Source organism: Alosa pseudoharengus, unplaced genomic scaffold (assembly GCF_046254945.1).
Source record: "Alosa pseudoharengus isolate Yale_2024_CS ecotype anadromous, Long Island Sound unplaced genomic scaffold, YU_APseudo_1.1 YU_APseudo_1.1_scf_19, whole genome shotgun sequence".
Classification (NCBI taxonomy): domain Eukaryota; kingdom Metazoa; phylum Chordata; class Actinopteri; order Clupeiformes; family Clupeidae; genus Alosa; species Alosa pseudoharengus.
In genome coordinates, this window is record NW_027468657.1 from 10,773,200 (window position 1) to 10,791,917 (window position 18,718).

The 18,718-nt window shown below is 41.7% G+C and overlaps 3 protein-coding genes across 3 annotated transcripts; 2 read left to right on the forward strand and 1 right to left on the reverse strand.

The window, feature by feature from the left end:
* Window positions 1–1,576: 1,576 nt before the first annotated feature.
* Window positions 1,577–5,731, forward strand: LOC143132268 (fructose-bisphosphate aldolase B). The gene is made up of 9 exons (XM_076291677.1): window positions 1,577–1,685; window positions 2,521–2,633; window positions 2,807–3,018; window positions 3,128–3,182; window positions 3,283–3,443; window positions 3,713–3,796; window positions 4,059–4,233; window positions 4,773–4,972; window positions 5,476–5,731. Exons 2-9 carry the CDS (start codon window positions 2,522–2,524, stop codon window positions 5,569–5,571), a joined length of 1,095 nt encoding a protein of 364 aa, XP_076147792.1. The 5' UTR covers window positions 1,577–1,685; window position 2,521; the 3' UTR covers window positions 5,572–5,731.
* A 214-nt stretch (window positions 5,732–5,945) lies between these two features.
* Window positions 5,946–11,882, reverse strand: LOC143133057 (L-asparaginase). Its single transcript, XM_076292855.1, has 7 exons — window positions 11,816–11,882; window positions 11,026–11,156; window positions 10,828–10,923; window positions 10,571–10,731; window positions 10,072–10,155; window positions 7,587–7,749; window positions 5,946–6,196 (listed from the first exon to the last, which is right to left on the reverse strand). Exons 1-7 carry the CDS (start codon window positions 11,838–11,840, stop codon window positions 6,041–6,043), a joined length of 816 nt encoding a protein of 271 aa, XP_076148970.1. The 5' UTR covers window positions 11,841–11,882; the 3' UTR covers window positions 5,946–6,040.
* Window positions 11,883–12,349: 467 nt separating this feature from the next.
* Window positions 12,350–17,019, forward strand: sybl1 (synaptobrevin-like 1). The gene is made up of 8 exons (XM_076291678.1): window positions 12,350–12,458; window positions 13,187–13,375; window positions 13,515–13,572; window positions 13,768–13,905; window positions 16,005–16,095; window positions 16,209–16,276; window positions 16,395–16,487; window positions 16,633–17,019. Exons 2-8 carry the CDS (start codon window positions 13,230–13,232, stop codon window positions 16,699–16,701), a joined length of 663 nt encoding a protein of 220 aa, XP_076147793.1. The 5' UTR covers window positions 12,350–12,458; window positions 13,187–13,229; the 3' UTR covers window positions 16,702–17,019.
* Window positions 17,020–18,718: the final 1,699 nt, after the last annotated feature.

Sequence of the window (18,718 nt, forward strand, 5' to 3'; positions counted from 1 at the left end):
ACAAGGTCAGACAATGGTGATAAATGCAAAAAAGACACCGGAGTATAATATCCCTCTGATGCATTAATGATAAGGTAAAAAGACAACAGGCTGCATAGTGTCTGTCTTGTCCACATACTGATCTACAGTAAACAGGGTCACTGGATTAAAGTCATTTAAATATGTTGGGTTTATGCTCCCTTGCTGTTTTTCTCAGGACTGTCTACGAATGATCACCAGTTCTGCAGGCAGTGTAGATAAGCGCAACAATCTAGTTTAAGTTAAACCTGAAAGACAAGGAAGGTGGCTCAGCTTCAGATGTTGACAGGCTAGGTTTAGTCGGTCAGGCCTTTCCAGACCTAAGCCTTGTGCTCACTGCGTGAGAGTAGGACCTCTGGCTATGGACTGTGGTCCCATTTGTGAGAGAGACCGTTGCCCTCTAGCTCAAGGTGCATCTTAAGTAAGCTCTTCTTTTGTGCGTTGCAGCAAATATCATGTGCGTCAGTGCCAGAGTCCTCTTGCCTCATCACATTTTGACTGTGCATTTGATTGAGCATTGTGTTTGTAGAACTTATTGATGTGCCATCCCCACTATTGTTAGTCCAAATCAATCCTTTGTCTTCTTGACATCTTTAGCAGATGCATGATGTAGGCTAATCTTTTAGGATTTGTGCAAGGGTATTTTGTGTCTGTACAGTATATTCCTTTGGACTAGCTTTGTTCTTCTGCATTTAATTAGGGATTTAAAGTTAAGCATTTGCTGCAAAAGCTTTTTCCATAATTAGGAAAATAAAGTAATTTTAATTTGATGTGTTTTAATATTGCATCATAGGCTAAAAAAGTATTGGCACTGAGGCCTAATCCATGGGCCTAACCCCATGAGGAACAGGAAGGCAAGGAGAGAAAAAAGGCATTTAACAGGTTAAACCATCAGAGACCAGATATGATCATGTAAATCTCATATCAAGTACAAATGTAGGTCCTATTCACTTCGAAGATGATAAATCACATGACACAATAAATGTATCTTACTGTAAAATGGCATACATGCATGCAGAAGACCACAAAGAAGCAATTCAGGAATGAACACACTGGTTAGAAATCAACTTCTTTTTGCAGAACATCTGTAATATGATATTTTACCAACTCTTTTCAATCTGGGGGGTGGGGGCAATGAGGATGTAAAAGTAAGCTATGGGTCTATAGCACCACAAAGGCTCTGAAATAATTATGTTTAACAACCTGTCAATTCCATAAATTGACATGTTTTAGTCCTTTTAGCATAGAATAGCCTTGAGGGAAATATCTGTGGTGACCAGATGAACTCGCTTGATAAGTTTTGACCACATTATCTGCATCATTGTACCACAAAACACATGCTGATATGAATACAGTGTGTTCTCTGTTTCCATCGGTAGGGATGTTTGGGGTCAAAATAAAATATTTTGGACAAGATACAAAGTTCACACAAACTCGGGCGTGATGGATATCACACCCCTCGTTTCGCTCTGGTATCCAATCATATTACTGGACCTGGCGCACGCCCGTGCCACATCATTCCTTGTTGTCGCCATCCGGTGGGATGCATATAAATACGTCGCACTATCACTCGCTCAGTCCCAGTCGGTTAATTGTGGCAAGTAGGGGAAGACACCTACCTGTTCAGTAACTTTGGTCAAAGGTACTCCTTTTCCACCGAAACTCAAGTAAGGGCTTCTTCCTATCATGTGTTGTCTTGTTGAAAGAAAGTTGTTTTTGTGCGTTGATGGTTTGCTCTTAATCTATCAATCTCATGTGAAATTCGATATATGGATGTATGCAGCAAGATTCATAACTGGAAAGCCCGTGGCTAACTTGGCTAACTCGTGCTGAGAATTCCCACGTTAACTGATATGCGAGAGGTTTTATATTGGATTTTGCATGAGGTTGTCTTAAGAAATTTGTGAAAACAGTCGTGCATCTAATACTTACAAAATGCTTAATTGGAATATAAACTTATTTAGCTGACTGAATGGCTCCAGGTTTTTATATGAATTTCGTTTTCCTTGTGAAATACTTCCTTGTGAGCTTGTTCTTTGAGTAGCATATAACCTGAAGCCAGATAGAGAAGTTTTTTTCGAGTATTGAATTGCATCTCCGTGGGCGTAGGCCTCTCGTGCAACAACTACCTGCCATATTGCATTATCAGGATTCGCGACGCGTACACTCTTATCATTCTTTGTTAGGCTTGGATATATATTATGCCTCTTGCATGGACGATAAGGCGCTGTGCAATTGGCCTTCAGTCTTGAGCGCCCTCTCTAAACTGTGGTGTCATTTACTGAGAGGGTAGCGACAAATTATCAGCCAATGGATTAAAGTTCAACTGAAGAGACAAGCCAAATATTTACAAACTGCAGAGAAGAGGGGGGCGGGGCGTGTAGGGCAGAGGTCAACGTGAATGACTACTAGACACAATGCAGATCTATAGGCGTTTGGGCATGCATGCAGGTGAGATTGGATTTCCAGTGTTGATCACTGACTGCTCCATGTCTTCCACAGGATGACTCATCAGTACCCATCCCTCTCTCCGGAGCAAAAGCAGGAGCTGGCTTCCATTGCTCAGCGGATTGTAGCTCCTGGAAAGGGCATCCTTGCTGCTGATGAGTCCACAGGTAAGGGCATCGACCAGCTATTGGGCCTCTTGGGTGTTTGCCATTACCTAATTTACATTTTAGTGGTCCTTGCTTATTTCTGTTGGGCAATTGTATTTGTGTTATCACAGTTGTGCTAATGCTGTAATCTCTTGGTCCACTCACTTTTTTTAAAATTTGTATTATTGTCCTAGGTACCATGGGCAAGCGTCTTCAGAAGATCAATGTGGAGAACACAGAGGAGAACCGACGCTACTTCCGTGACCTCCTCTTCTCCGTTGACCCATCAATCTCTCAGTGTGTGGGTGGGGTCATCTTCTTCCATGAAACGTTGTACCAGAAGTCTGACAAGGGTGTCCTCTTTCCTCAGGTCATCAAAGATAAAGGCATCGTTGTTGGCATCAAGGTAGACACCCCTACTGCTACACACTATTTGACTTTTTTTGTTGTTTGTATGTTTTTTCTTTAATTAGTTTGACATTAGTTAGACATCACAACTTCGTTCATAACTACAGGTAGACAAAGGCACAGCAGGTTTGAACGGGACAGACGGCGAGACAACCACACAAGGTGAGCCTTTTCGGTCATGTCTTGCATTCTTTGCAGTACACAGAATCATGATTTCTAGACCCAACATGTCGTGATACAAATGGATTTTTTACCCCGTCAGGACTTGATGGTCTGGGTGAGCGTTGCGCTCAGTACAAGAAAGATGGTGCAGACTTTGCCAAGTGGCGCTGCGTACTCAAGATCTCAAACGGCTGCCCATCTGCTCTCGCCATCGCTGAGAATGCCAATGTCCTCGCCAGATACGCCAGCATCTGCCAACAGGTCTGTCTCTAGGTTTTTTTTGTTTGTTCCTTTTGCCAACATGAATTTTTTGACCTCATAACTTGTCATTCATATTTAAAGTACTGAGTGAGGTGTTTTTAATGAAATGCTTATCAATTCAAATATTATTATTATTATTATTATTATTATTATTATTATTATTATTATTATTTAGCGTGAGTAGGTCTTGGGTCACTGTTACTCAGTTACTCAATAGATTTATGTGATGCATAGTGCATGTTGGTGACCTTTTTTTTTGCTCCTTTCAGAACGGTCTTGTGCCCATTGTGGAGCCAGAGATCCTGCCTGACGGTGACCACGATCTGCAGAGGTGCCAGTATGTCACAGAGAAGGTAAGCTTGCCCTTGCAGGAGATGATTACTGATTAACCACTGATAAAATTGTAATGAGCCAGTAAATGGGATGGGAAGATACGATCAACTTAGTACTGATTACATTATCAATTGTTTGCATGGATGGTAAGGATAAAAATTGTACTGTTGAGGAAATGTTAAGAGGCCAAAAAATTGGTTAAGATGGGATCAGCTAAGCGCTGATTCTTGTTAATTGTTAGCCTGGATTGTATTTTGACTTTATTCACTACGTGTTCCTCAGGTTCTGGCTGCTGTGTACAAGGCCCTGTCAGACCACCATGTGTACCTGGAGGGCACCCTGCTCAAGCCCAACATGGTCATGCCCGGACACTCCTGCCCCAAGAAGTTCACGCCACAGGAAGTTGCCATGGCAACAGTCACCGCCCTCAGACGCACTGTTCCTGCTGCTGTGCCTGGTGGGTAGCATGGTGATGGCAGTCCTTAAACCGCACTTTAACCTGCTGGGGCGAGTTTTATGGCAGTGGAGATAAAGGGGTTTGCTGATTTTTGTAACGACCTGCCTTGCAATATAATGAGGTGATTCTCCTGGACGGCAAAGCCAATCAGAACCCTAAACGTCAAGTTATATGACTACGATCAGAGGATAGAAAACCAGACATCATTGTCAGGCAAGGTTTAAGCTTTAGAATGGGTGTAATTAATCACCCCCGTCACTGGTCGGCCTTGATTACCTGCAGCATAAAGATGGCTTTGTCAGTTTGATAAGTAGTAGGACTCCACATTTATTGTTTATCTGCTGATCTGAGGATTCACTCAACATTTGGTTGGAGTCTAGTTGTGATCATGTGTAATACTCCCCCCCCCCCCCCCCCCCCCATCCTGTCCACAAAGCCAGACATTGGATGTTTGTTTGTCATTTTGTTCCAGCCGTCTTCATTAGTGGTTTTGTAATTTAGTTCCGTCCTCATTTGGGCCCTCTTTGTGTCTTCTGCAGGCATCTGCTTCCTGTCAGGAGGCCAGAGCGAGGAGGAGGCCTCCGTCCACCTGAGCGCCATCAACCAGGTGCCCCTGCACCGGCCCTGGAAGCTGACCTTCTCCTACGGCCGTGCCCTCCAGGCCTCCGCCCTCGCAGCCTGGAAGGGCCAGGCTGCAAACAAGCAGGCCGCACAGGATGCCTTCACCTCCCGCGCCAAGGTAAGCTCGCAGGAACAGCAAAGAAATGACCACAGGCTTGAATGGAAACAAGTCACTTAATGAACAGTGTCTTGTGTGTATAAGCTATTACGTGTGGGAGCACTGAGCGAACCCACCAATGTTTGTGCTTAAGATCTTGCTCATGGTGCTAAAATGATAAATATTGTTTTGTCTCATTATTCAATTATCTTTAATTAGATTTTAGACTTTGTACTTTATCCACCATTTAAAAGGTGGACTTGAACAGGTTATGACCCCTTAAGTCCAATTTTCACTGGAGATGGTCTTTAAATTGGGAGGCCAATGAACATATAATCTCCTGTAGTACAGCCATTTTAGTTTAATTTGCAGCATCCTTGTAGGCTCACAATTTGGTAGAATAGACACTGCTTTTGCCTTTCCTAAATATCTGCCTTTCAAAAGAGCTATGCATGAGAAATGATGGGTTTTAAATCCTTCAAAATGCTTTCGTTTCTGAATAAAAGGCTTTGTGTCCCTTTCAGATTAACGGACTAGCCTCAAAGGGCGAGTACAAGCCCTCGGGCCAGGCTGACCAGTCTTCCACGCAGTCCCTCTACACAGCCAGCTACGTCTACTAAACTATTGCACCATACTTGATTCACTGGATTGCAGCTAGGTTTACAAGCCTGGTGAACAGAGAAATGTGAACCAACCTCTGCCCACATACCCACCCCCCCATCCCTAAACAAAAAGAAACGATTAATAATAAAAAAAAATAAAAAAAACTTTTCTATCCCATCTTTGTCTCTCTCATTACATGCACTATCAAAATACTTTTAAACACCCATTTGTATTAATGTATTTATTCTGCTGTTCTTTCCACATTGATATGGCGGTGAAAACATGTTTCTGAGATCTTTGAAGAAAAAAAAGATTTTTTAATATCGTACAATTTACGATACAATAACATACAATTACGTACAATAAAATTATCAAATATTTTCGACTGCCATATTTACTTAATAGCCAAATGTGTCCGTCTCCTTTGGGGAAAACCGGAACCAAGCAGTGTTAATCATCAGTTATAAACTCCTGAAGATGAGAGATTTATTCCAGCCCAGCTTCCAGGCTTTCCTTGTAGAGCTGATATAAGTGGCTGTTGGTAAACTTTTCAGTGAAGAGCGGGTGGAACAGCATCAGGATGTCTGTTAGATGGTGTTTCTTTGCCTCATCAACTGCGGTCCAACCCCACACATCAAGCTCCTATGAAGGAAAAAGGTAGCTGTGAGTGTAGGGGTATATATTTTAGGCCAATGTTAATATCTTCCTCTGCTCTCTCTGTGATAATCTACATTTTACATTTGTTTTTTTTAAATATTACATTTTATAATCTTTACCTCAACAAAACAAAACAATCCCATGCTCCGTTTGCTTTACTGTCTGCGTCTTTATTTCCTCTGTCATTATGAGTGCATTTCAACTAATGGCCACCTTACATTAAACAACTTTGACAAGATTTGTGAAAGATTCTTGAAAGATTGTAGTCTTTTAACTAATGCCTCCCATTCAAGCTTTACTCAAAAGAATCTTTCCCAAATCTTGGCAAATTTGTTTGGTGTAAGGTGGCCATTAGTTTACTGCTCTCCACTGCTGCCTGATTGCTAGCCTAAACAGAACAAACTCCTAATTTTGTTATTCAACTGGACAACCATACACTAGTTTGGTCAAGCGAATTCTGCCTAATACACAATTTCCAGCTTAATAGCATAAATAGAATAGCAATAAATAGATGCATTTTTCCTAAACTTTATTTAAAATACTTTTCACAGTCCACAACAGCAACACCTCCCAGGTAACTTCCCTAAACTGAAGCATTTATTGATGCCAAGATTTGGGGCAGCCGTGGCCTACTGGTTAGCGCTTCGGACTTGTAACCGAAAGGGTTGCCGGTTCGAACCCCGACGGCTGAAGTGCCCTTGAGCAAGGCACCTAACCCCTCACTGCTCCCCGAGCGCCGCTGTTGTTGCAGGCAGCTCACTGCGCCGGGATTAGTGTGTGCTTCACCTCACTGTGTGTTCACTGTGTGCTGAGTGTGTTTCACTAATTCACGGATTGGGATAAATGCAGAGACCAAATTTCCCTCACAGGATCAAAAAAGTATATATACTATACTTATATACTATATGTGTTGTTCCCCCAAAAAGCAAATGCAGGAGGAGAGCAAATGTATGAGTGTGTTGAGACTAAGCTCCAATTCAATCTTCAGGCAAAGTCCTTTTAGGCAAGTCCCTTCTCAGTGGCCATATTGCAACGCTTTTTGGGCACTCATCGGGCATCCTATTCAGCAGAAATGCGCGTGCGCAAGGCTTCATGACACCAATTTTGCTCCAGCGGTGAGTTCGCAACACATGATTGGCATGATGTCTTCACAACACACCATATGATTGGCTCAATGTATTCACATCACACCACATGATTGGCTCAATGTATTCACATGTCAACGTTTTGCCGAGGAAGGGGTGGGATATGTGTAGACAACGGCCATATTGGCATTACAAACTAACTCCATGCATTTCTATGGAGGATTTTTTGAGTGCTGTGTCTCCTCATTAGAAAGTCTCTGCTTCAGGTGTGTATCTATCACATGACATACCAGAGGGGAAGCTCCATACTCCAGCAGTTTGGACACCATGCCTGGGTCCCTGTTCCGGACTGCTGTGTGCATGGCCGTCCTCCCGTTATAATCAGCCTGGTCCATATCCACGCCGGCACGGTGCCAGGTCTTCAGCATCAAATAGTCCCTGTCGAGAACAGCCCTGTGGGAACAGCATTGAGTTGAAATTAAGATGATTTATATTGCACATTATCATACTCAGTGATGATCATTCAATGGCCTATGCATTTCATGCACCAGACACCATAACAAGCTGTAACACAAGTGATCAATTACACCGTAACACAAGGACAATAGAACAAACAGTATACAGACAGCAGTGCAAAGAAAAACAGCAGCAAATGGAATAATTTAAAGATAACACAGAATGGATGAATGGAGTATTTTATCCTGTTCTCTGATGATAACATAGAAGATATGCAGCTTTGGACTGTCAAAAACATGCTCAGATGCTATTTCACAAGCCCATTTATGGTTATGGTTATGGGATTTGGCAGACGCCTTTGTCCAAAGCGACACACAAATACAAAAACAACATATGTTTAAAATTGAACAGATTAGAATGTTAGTCAAACTAATAAGGAGAATAGCAATAATAAACAACAATGTCAATTCAATCAATAGCCTAATAAAATAAGCAATGAAAATGAGGGGAAAAGCAATAATAAACAATAATGTCCATTCAATCAATAATGTAAAAATGCCATGGTAAGACTACATTAAGGAGAATATCAATAATAAACAATGTCAAATTAATCAATAGCTTAATGGAAATAAAACAATATTATACAAACCATAATGCATAAGAAGCGCTTAAAGAACTAAGTGCATGTTGAACAGGAATGTCTTTAGACCCCTCTTAAACAACTCAAAACTACCACAGGAACGGAGAACACTGGGCAACTCATTCCACCAACATGGAACCACTGAGGAAAAGAGACTTGAATTAGACCTAGTGTTTATGACTGGTCGACACAACAGACGCTCATCAGAACCGCAGTGGGCAGTTGGGGATGCATGTCTTGATCATTGAATTAAAATAACTAGGAGCAGATCCAGTCAGTGTCCTATAGGCCAAAGTGAAAGATTTAAATTTCATTCTGGCTACTATAGGGAGCCAATGGAGAGTAACTAGGAGAGGAGTTAGATGTGTCCTCATTGGCTGATTGAAGACTAGGCGTGCTCCAGCATTCTGAATCAGCTGTAATGATCTTATTACACAAGCGGGTAAGCCACCTAATAGTGAATTACAATAGTCCAGCTTCGAGATGACCATGGTCTGAACAAGAAGTTGTGTGGAATCTTGTTTCTGATAAGGTCTGATCTTCCTAATGTTGTAAAGCATAAACCAACATGATTTACAATCCTATAATTAGACTGGGGAATAAAATGGCTCATTTTAGCAGATATCTAGCACTCCTCATGCTTCTCTGGCACTCACATGAATAATTAAGTGTGCTTTGCACTGATTGGCTGCCTTGCAGTCAAAGACCACTCACAACAGGCTCCAGCAACTTCTACCTGCATCTCCAACCCGGAGTGGTAAGGTAACGTGGAGGGGGGCTGTGTTCAGAGAGATGGTGTGGAGGGGGGCTGTGCTCAGAGAGATGGTGTGGTAATGTAACGTGGAGGGGAACGGTGATCAGAGGGATGGTTTGCGTCGCAGGCTGTATTTCTTCAGATTCGTTTTTTTAAGAGGTAGGTGCCCTCTGATTGTTGTTTTCCTCAGCTACAGCACAGATTATGTAGGATGGACACCATGGATATATCTCTTATCAAAGTCCAAGATTGCATATTAAGGAGGGAAAAAGTGGGTTTCTGGTTCATGGTAACTTTGTGGTCATGCACCGAACTCTCCTTTTTCAACATGGTCAACAGCTTTACATTCTAAATCTCATTTTAATTCTCATTTCCATTCTAAACCTCATTTTCAAAAAAGTTTGGATGCTGTGTAAATAAAAACAGAATGTGATAATCTGCAATTCTTGTAAACCTACCGTATATTTAATAGCAAAAAGGACATAGATTACATAGCAAATGTTGAAACTAAGTAATTATACTATTTAAAAAAAAAAAAATAGACTCGTTTTGAATTTGATGCCAACTAAACATTACAAAACAGTTGGGATGGGACCAACAAAAGGCTGCAAAAGTTCTATAAAGCTAAAGAAATCACAAGGAGGGACATTTGACAGGTAATAAGGTTAAAGTGTAATTCCAGCGAAAATTGACCCAAGGGTGTTTTTCTGCATTAAAACACAATCAAATAAGCCGTGGAGACAGTATTTTTTGTTGATCAACCACTACAGAGCTTGCTCCGGTATACTCCGGTGAAAACACTCTCAGACAATTGTGTCTATTTTTTTAACAGATATTTCCAGAACAATACCCTTGAAATTAAAGTGAGTCTCTGGTGCATACGGCATGTTAGCATAATGACTTGTTAAGCTCAAGGAGTACTGACTTGTTAAGCTCCATGCCGATCCTTACAGAGTCCAAGTATATAGATCCCCCAAACATCTGCAACTGCATCACAGTATCAAGGTTCCTGAGACAAAAAAAAGACATTTATCATCAATTTAGCAGACACTGTTGTCCAAAGTAACTTACATCAACTGTATTACAAGGGATTACATTGTTCCCAGATAAACTTGGTGTTAAATTACCTGCTCAAGGGCACAATGGATGCCAGGAATTGAACCCACAACTTTCAGGCTACTGCACTTAACCACTTCACCATCACCATCACCTTTACAGGAAAGGGTTTCTGGCTATGTCAACAACATGCTGATACTCCTTGTTTCAATAATTATAGTACTGTTATCAAAATTCTCAGACTGAGGAAGGCAGTCACCCATCCATGTAACTTTTTTTTTGTTGAAAACCATGCATCATCATGTCTGTCTGTTCCATCTATCTATTACATCATCAATATTAATACACAGCTGCACACCCTGATTAACCTTTTTTTGATGGCAAGGGTCATCGGGGTATTTCCATTGCGGTCACTGAGATTGCAGGACGCTCCTTTGGAAAGGAGGTACTTCAACATCCCGACGTTTCCCTTTTCACAGGCCCTGTGAATAGGTGAGGAGCCATCATAGCCTGCAGTGTCAATGTCCACCTGGGAGCATTAAATGTATGCACTGTAATGACTATCAACAGTAAATGACAGAGGGTGAAAATGTACCCATGCACAAATATAAAAAAACATTCTTACCCTCTCTAGAAGTTCCTGCAAGCTTACGAAGTCATTGATTTCTACACATTCGCAAGCAAAGGCTATGATCAGTTTAGGGATAATGTCACCCTTGACCTGAAAGACAATTAAAACAGTCACTAGGCTATTATTAGCATTTCTATGTACATGATGCAGTGGGAAGTAAAATATACTTATAGTATTTTTCATGACCGTCACCTCAGGATTATTTTCCTTCAGCCAGTTCATTTTAAGTAATTCACCCAGCCAGAACAGAAAATCCCTGTTTCTGGTCTTTGCACCCAAGACCTTTATATTTGTGACGAACACCAGTGGGTCGTTTTCCATGGCTAAAAGAATATCCAAAGACAAAGTGATCTCATTTTGGTAGACACCTCTTGGTATATCGGTGCTATTGTTTCAATGAATTCATTAGGTTGTGCAATGCACCAGACAGCTATGGGTTAACACGTTTTTGATACAAGTTTACATGTTATCAACTATTGTGTGTTCTGTTATTATATGTCTCAAATGTGTTGTGTGTTTTTACATTTGCAGGGACATAATAATACAATTAAACTTGAACCTGATTAGGTTTCTATGACACTAGCAACTTTAGATTGTAGCTAAGCAACGTTAGTTGCTAACATTAGAACACATTTATAGCTAACGTTACATTAGTAGTTTAACGCAAAGATATTAGAGCAGAGCACTCTATAATCTTTGGTTTAACGTTAGCATGATCAACCTAAGTAATAGTCTAAAGTAATTTAATAATGATTGTGTATGTTTAACCCAGCCACTAAACGAGTAATATCTAAAGACATAGTGTGTGGACTATCTAGTCATGAAATAAATATTGTCACCAGAAAGCTTAGCCTGTTAGTTAGCACTAACTAACAGTTACCAGAGAGTGTCTAATAAGAGCCATTAGACCTGACCAATGTTAACTCAGATAATTAGCTGTCCTCCTGTATCCTCATTGATGTGTGAATGTTTTTTAACTCACCTCCAGATGCGGAAGGCAGTGGCATTTTGGAAGGCAGTGAGATAACAAAGATCTGTTTGATGATCGCAGTCGGACTAGCCCTCTGGCCCCACCCTACTCTAGGACCTAGTACCGGAGATTCTAGAACGCCCATCCTTGACAGAAAATGAGATGTTGACACCGCCCTTTGCCCTCTGATTATTGCTTTCCTCAGCTACAGCACAGATTAAGTAGGATGGACTGGACACCATGGATATATCTCTTATCTCTTATTATATATCTTCCAATCTATTATTGGCTACACAGCAGATCATATGAGCATTTACAGATAAACAGAATTCAGCTCTTTTTTCACATTCTTCACATTTTACTTTTTAATTTTAATTGTTTGTCCTCTCCCAGTGCTCATTTCAGGAACAGGTACCATTTTGATCTCACGAGTAGCCCAACATAAATGTCAGCGTCATGGATTTCTTCTGATGTCATATCATGTCCATCATGGCCTAGCTCCGATCGTGCACAACTACATATCCCAGAGACCCTGAAAACGGAAGTCTAAGCTTGTCCATGGAAAGAGAGAAGTTGAAAAGGGCAGTATCGAAACCGTAAATGTGAGAAACGTCTGAATTTCGAGGTTGTCTGGGATTATTATAAACAGTTTCAGGTATGTGACTAAGGACTGTAGTTTTCATTATTACACATTATACAAGATACATTTATGCAACCGAGGACCGCAGCTGTGATCATTATTAAGTGCTAATGTTAACATTACCCACCGTTTCACGCATAGGTTAGCTACTTAGCCAGCTAAAGTGTTAGCCTTTTAAATTGCTTGTCGATCACAAAATTCAGTATTAACTACGACTTTGACAGATGGATAAGATTACCAAGCCGCCTTGCTTAAAACTAATTATGTTAGAGGGTAAAGTTCTTGGGGGGGTTGACACCCGGCGGATGGGTAACGGTAACGATGGATGACATGACTGTTTACATTCACAGTAAAACGTTTCCCATCATATGGATGTTCCTCGACGCCGTTATTAGTTAAGTCAAATATTATATATGTATATTAGTTTGTCGTTTGTATTCGTAGTGCCACCCGTCCATGCTGTTTGCTCCAGTATTTTGTCGTTGAATGACGGTCTTTGCCTACATGTAGACTGGATTCATCTTCTTGTTTTGGTCAAGCCTTGTGAACACGCACAGATTGCTCTATGAGGTCATCACTGTTTTTCAACTTTGTGGTTAAGTTTGGCGTAAGATCTTGATGAAAATCTATTTTGGCCTAAAATATTGTCAATCATTAGAAATAAAACTGAAAGCACGCGAAACACTTTTGGAGAACGCGAACACTATGGGTGTTTATTTTCTGTTGTGTGTCTCATTCAACAGGCCAGGGTAGGATCTCCCTTCATCCATCTCTTTGCTTGTTGCTATGGCAATTCTATTTGCTGTGGTAGCTCGAGGCACCACCATCCTTGCCAAGCATGCATGGTGTGGTGGAAACTTCCTTGAGGTGACTGAGCAGATCCTGGCCAAAATCCCCTCCGAAAACAACAAACTTACCTATTCACATGGCAGGTATGGAGCAGGCATTGAGCTGATATATGTCTACATTCTCCACCAGTTCATCTTGCTTTTATCCAAAGTGTGGTGTTCACAATGGAAGGTCAAGAACACTAGAACTTTTAGGTAACAACCTTTTTTTTTCATTTTTCAGCTATCTCTTCCATTACATCTGTCACGACAGAATCATCTACCTGTGCATCACTGATGATGTGAGTATGGATGTTTTTTAGATTTTAACATTACAGTTATTGATATAAAATGTGCCGTTACATGAAAAGGTTTATCACTAGCTTACAGATTGCAGTCTTTGAAACCCACATGCACCAGTGAATGTCTATGCTCTGTACATTGCTCTTAATGAAAGGACTGGGTATGTAAAAAACATATGATTTCATCTCATATAGGACTTCGAACGATCACGAGCCTTTAGCTTCCTCACTGAGGTGAAGAAGCGCTTTCAGACCACCTATGGCTCTCGGGCGCAGACGGCCCTACCGTACGCCATGAACAGCGAGTTCTCCAGCACTCTGGCTGCGCAGATGGTGAGCCTCTTGTCCAGAAACACTCTTCACCTTTACCACACGGCTCCTTCCTTTGTTCCGTGCCTTCCTATGTGTCTGTCTAATGAAATATAAAGAACTTATAAAAAAAAAAAAGACATAAGAAATCGAAGATGTAAAAAGCCATAACTGCCTCTCCAAATGGGTAAGACGTCAGCGTGCATTGGATGAAGAACTGATTTGTTGATGTACCGTATTATAATAATGTCTCACATGACATTGTTTAGGATAGCCTCTACTGATGTATGAAGTACTTATGGTACACACATGCTGACCAGTTACTACTAGAGAGCATTTCTAATGGGTGTGTGCGTTAAAGGTTTCCATCCCGAGGAGGTGTTGGTATGGTGGCAGTGGTTGTGGTTGTGAAGGGAGGGACTGGCTGGGCTTAGGAGGCCTCACGCTGGCCTTTGAAGGAGCTAAGCGGAGTGTTGCGCTGGGTTTTGCTCCCCCTGTTCAGTCCTATGACTGGATCATGGAGGACTGTAGCCTCAGGGAGGTCACTGATACAGCTGAGCTTCTTCACGGTCATAAGCCTGAGCTTGGTGTGTGTGTGTGTATATGTGTGTGTGTGTGTGTGTGTGTGTGTGTGTGTGTGTGTACAGACACCAGGGCTGCCACAGTCATAGAATCCAGAGAGACATTTGACTTGCACTCATTGACTCATTTTCATTTTCGATAGCTGGTAGATTGTTAGATATGTTTGAATGTGTTTGGCATAGAAGTAGCTGTTAGTAGTCCAGGTTGTTTTTAGGTCAGTGCGAAAAACTGTGTTGGTGCAATATGAGAATGGTAGTCTGAGGCGACACATATTCTTTACTGTTTTGGTCTATTGGTCAAAAGATTATACTGTGCTCTCTGGGAAATTATCACGGGACCAAATGGAATGAATATTTATATACAGAACCAACCATCCACAGAGCTTGATATTAGTTAAAAGAATAGTGGTTCTGTTCCAGTGCATAGTCTGGGTGATTAAAGTGGATGCAATGGGAGCATTCAAGTGATTAGCACATTGTCTTGATGCAATAACATTGTAGATATTTGTGAATGAGATGTCAGTAGTGCAGCTTTAAAGCTAGAAAACAGGACAGTTATAAGTGGCGCTGCACAGTGGCACTGTAATAAAAATGGCACCAGATAACACCCATAGCCTACAGTACCCTAACCTGCGCTCAGATAACACTCATAGCCTTCTACAGTACCCTAACATACGTTCAGATAACACCCATAGCCTTCTACAGTACCCTAACATACGTTCAGATAACACCCATAGCCATCTACAGTACCCTACACTGCGCTCAGATAACACCCATAGCCTTCTACAGTACCCTAACATACGTTCAGATAACACCCATAGACTTCTACAGTACCCTAACCTGCGCTCAGATAACACCCATAGCCTTCTACAGTACCCTAACCTGCGTTCAGATAACACCCATAGCCTTCTGCAGTACCCTAACCTGTGCTCAGATAACACCCATAGCCTTCTACAGTACCCTAACCTGCGCTCAGATAACACCCTTAGCCTTCTACAGTTATCTAACCTGCGCTCAGATAACACCCATAGCCTTCTACAGTTATCTAACCTGCGCTCAGATAACACCCATAGCCTTCTACAGTTATCTAACCTGCGCTCAGATAACACCCATAGCCTTCTACATTACCCTAACCTGCGCTCAGATAACACCCATAGCCTTCTACAGTTATCTAACCTGCGCTCAGATAACACCCATAGCCTTCTACAGTACCCTAACCTGCGTTCAGATAACACCCATAGCCTTCTACAGTACCCTAACCTGCGCTCAGATAACACCCATAGCCTTCTACAGTACCCTAACCTGCGTTCAGATAACACCCATAGCCTTCTGCAGTACCCTAACCTGCGCTCAGATAACACCCATAGCCTTCTACAGTACCCTAACCTGCGCTCAGATAACACCCATAGCCTTCTACAGTACCCTAACCTGCGTTCAGATAACACCCATAGCCTTCTACAGTACCCTAACCTGCGCTCAGATTTACTACCAGTGTGTGTTATTCTTTGTATTGATTTGTTTGTTTGTTTGTGCCATTGACAGAAACACCACTCAGATCCTCGGGGGTCAGACCGCCTCACAGAGACGCAGATGCAGGTTGATGACCTGAAGGGCATCATGGTCCGCAACATTGGTGAGGAAAAGGGGGGTCAACACACCAGTTATAATGGTATTATTTAGTGTGATGCCTGAAAATCACAGACATGAATAGGAAACGGACTGCTGTTGGTTCTTATTGCTTTGTAGATCTTGTGGCACAGAGAGGGGAAAAGCTTGAACTTCTTATCGACAAGGCAGAGAACCTGGTCGATTCTGTGAGTCGTAATTTCCTCCTGACCTACTTATGAGCAAATGATCTGACCATCATTTGCACCGTTTTTTACTCAAGACATTGACTTCCTCTCTCTCTCTCTATCTGTGTCTGTCTCTCAGTCGGTCACCTTTAAAACAACAAGCCGCAACCTAGCTCGCGCCATGTGCATGAAGAACCTGAAGCTTACACTTATCATAGCACTGGTGGTCCTGGTAAGCTTAGCCACAATGGCTTTCAGTATCAAATTCATTTTTATCTTGCGTGTGCAGTGCATTTCAGTGAGAACTACTTGGGTGCATTGACATTTTGAAGCGGATCTACTGCGTGTTTCCAGGTAGTGTGACTTTGTCTCCGCAGGTCGTGCTTTACATCATTGTGTCTGCAGCATGCGGAGGCTTGAGCTGGCCCACGTGCCTGAAGAAGTAGGACGAAAATGCAGAGTGACAAAGAGGGGAAAATAAACATCAACAACAACAACAACAACAACGACAACAAACGAGTTCACGTCAAACCTCCACTCTCGCTCCCTGTGGTCCGTAAGGGGAAAAAAAAGTAAACGACGAAAACAACGAAACCACTATTTCTCAAGAAACATTTTATCACTTGAGCCTCCCTACTTCCTTTCGCCTGGTACTCCTCCTCTCCTTCGTCTCATCCTACCTGCTCCCAGTTGGAGGAGGAGGTTGAATTCAGTGGTGCCTGATGCACAGATAAGGATGAGGAGCTGCTACAGCACCCCCCCCCCCCCCCACCCCACCCCCACTCCCACACCAGCCAGTAGCAGAGATGCAGACTCCATTGTGGCAAAGAAAATACCTTTTCTTTTTTTTCATGTATTTTCTCCCCTTTGGTATTTATGTCAATGCAGGAAGATGAAGTTGAGGATTGACTGACTCAAAAACATGACTGACTAGAGCCAAATGTGTTCCTGATAACTAGTGTGTTTAATCTTGAGGTTGAAGTCTGGTTTCCTCTCACTTTGGTTACTGAGAAGTTTCAGGAGATCCTTTGTTCGAGGTCAAGCGATCACTTGACTTGCTTACTACCGGAGAGCATGTTCACAAGAGATCGGTTTTGTCACTCGTAGTGTCAGAGATCATAGTAACATTCGGTCTCTGCTCGGGATGGTCACTGTTAATGGTTATGGGTGCCCAGAGATAAAAGAAAGCACACATTTTCTGTCTGATTGTTAATGTTGCCCTTGGCCATTTTGCCAATAGGTTTTGATTTTAGTCGAGTTTAATAGACTTATTTTGGAGTCTGAGTTTGCAACTCTACCAACTAAACCTCATATGATTTTTATATCATAAAATGTAAGGAGCCTTGCTATTAGTAAGTGTAGCCATCATTTATTCCCTTTAGAAAACCAAGTAGGGCTTTCTCCCACAGAGCATTTGTGCCAAGGCACAAGTCATAACTTTCGAATCTTAGCTTGTACCGAAAATAATATGTTTGAAGAACAGTTTTGTGAAATATGCTAATCAAAGTCCCAAGAGGGCACTGTTCTGAGGTTTCCATTTTCTGCATAATGTGAATTAATGTGTTCGGTACATTATTCAAACTATGGGCCAACACAAGCTCCGAACCCCTGCCAGTCACCTATAATTCAGAATTCTTGTCTTTTAGAATTTACAAAGAAAACCTGGGTAATAAGCCAGAACTTGTATTCTGAACCTCAGCGCCAAATTTCAGTCTTTTCCAATTAATTGTAAAATTAGGATGCTTGATCAGCATGCATGATGGTAGTCCCCTCAGAGCATTAGAAATGCATTCAACACAAGCATCCTGTGAGAGACCTCCTTCCACCCAATACCATTTTACCTTGTTGGCCTGGACTCATATTGAGCTTGGCTGTAAGTACAGATGCAGGTTTGTCTGTGGCATTCAGAGACATACATCAGAACACTGGTAAGCCAGATGAGTTGTTGTCACCATGGCGACAAGCTCTGTTTGGGTGTTTTGGGAGATAACAATTTTCAGTCGCCTTGTCCCTTTGTTTGTTTTTCCAACAATGCACTTTTTACATTATACATTTTGCTTCCTGCCATGATGTCTATAATCATGTAATTATTTAAAGATTGTCTATCTAAAATTTTAAAAGAAAATAAAAAAGAATAGTAAATACAGTTTGACCTTCTGGTTTGATTAGTGAGCTTGATTAATATTAAACTTATATTGTTAAGGTAACTGGAAGAGAATGGCATTACCGATTTCAGTTCATCTTTGAGGAATTGAAACTAAAGGATGCATGAAAGAAGACACTACGAGACAGAGATATTTTTAAACACCAGGATCACAAAAAACAGACATTTTATTGGTTCAGTCTTGCCCAGAACAGCATTCACAGTGGTCTAACCAGTCCAAACGGACAGGTTCTTCATCAGGTTGTATATCTGATTCACAAATCTCATACTCTCTCAGGTTGCACATCTGATTTCCTTTC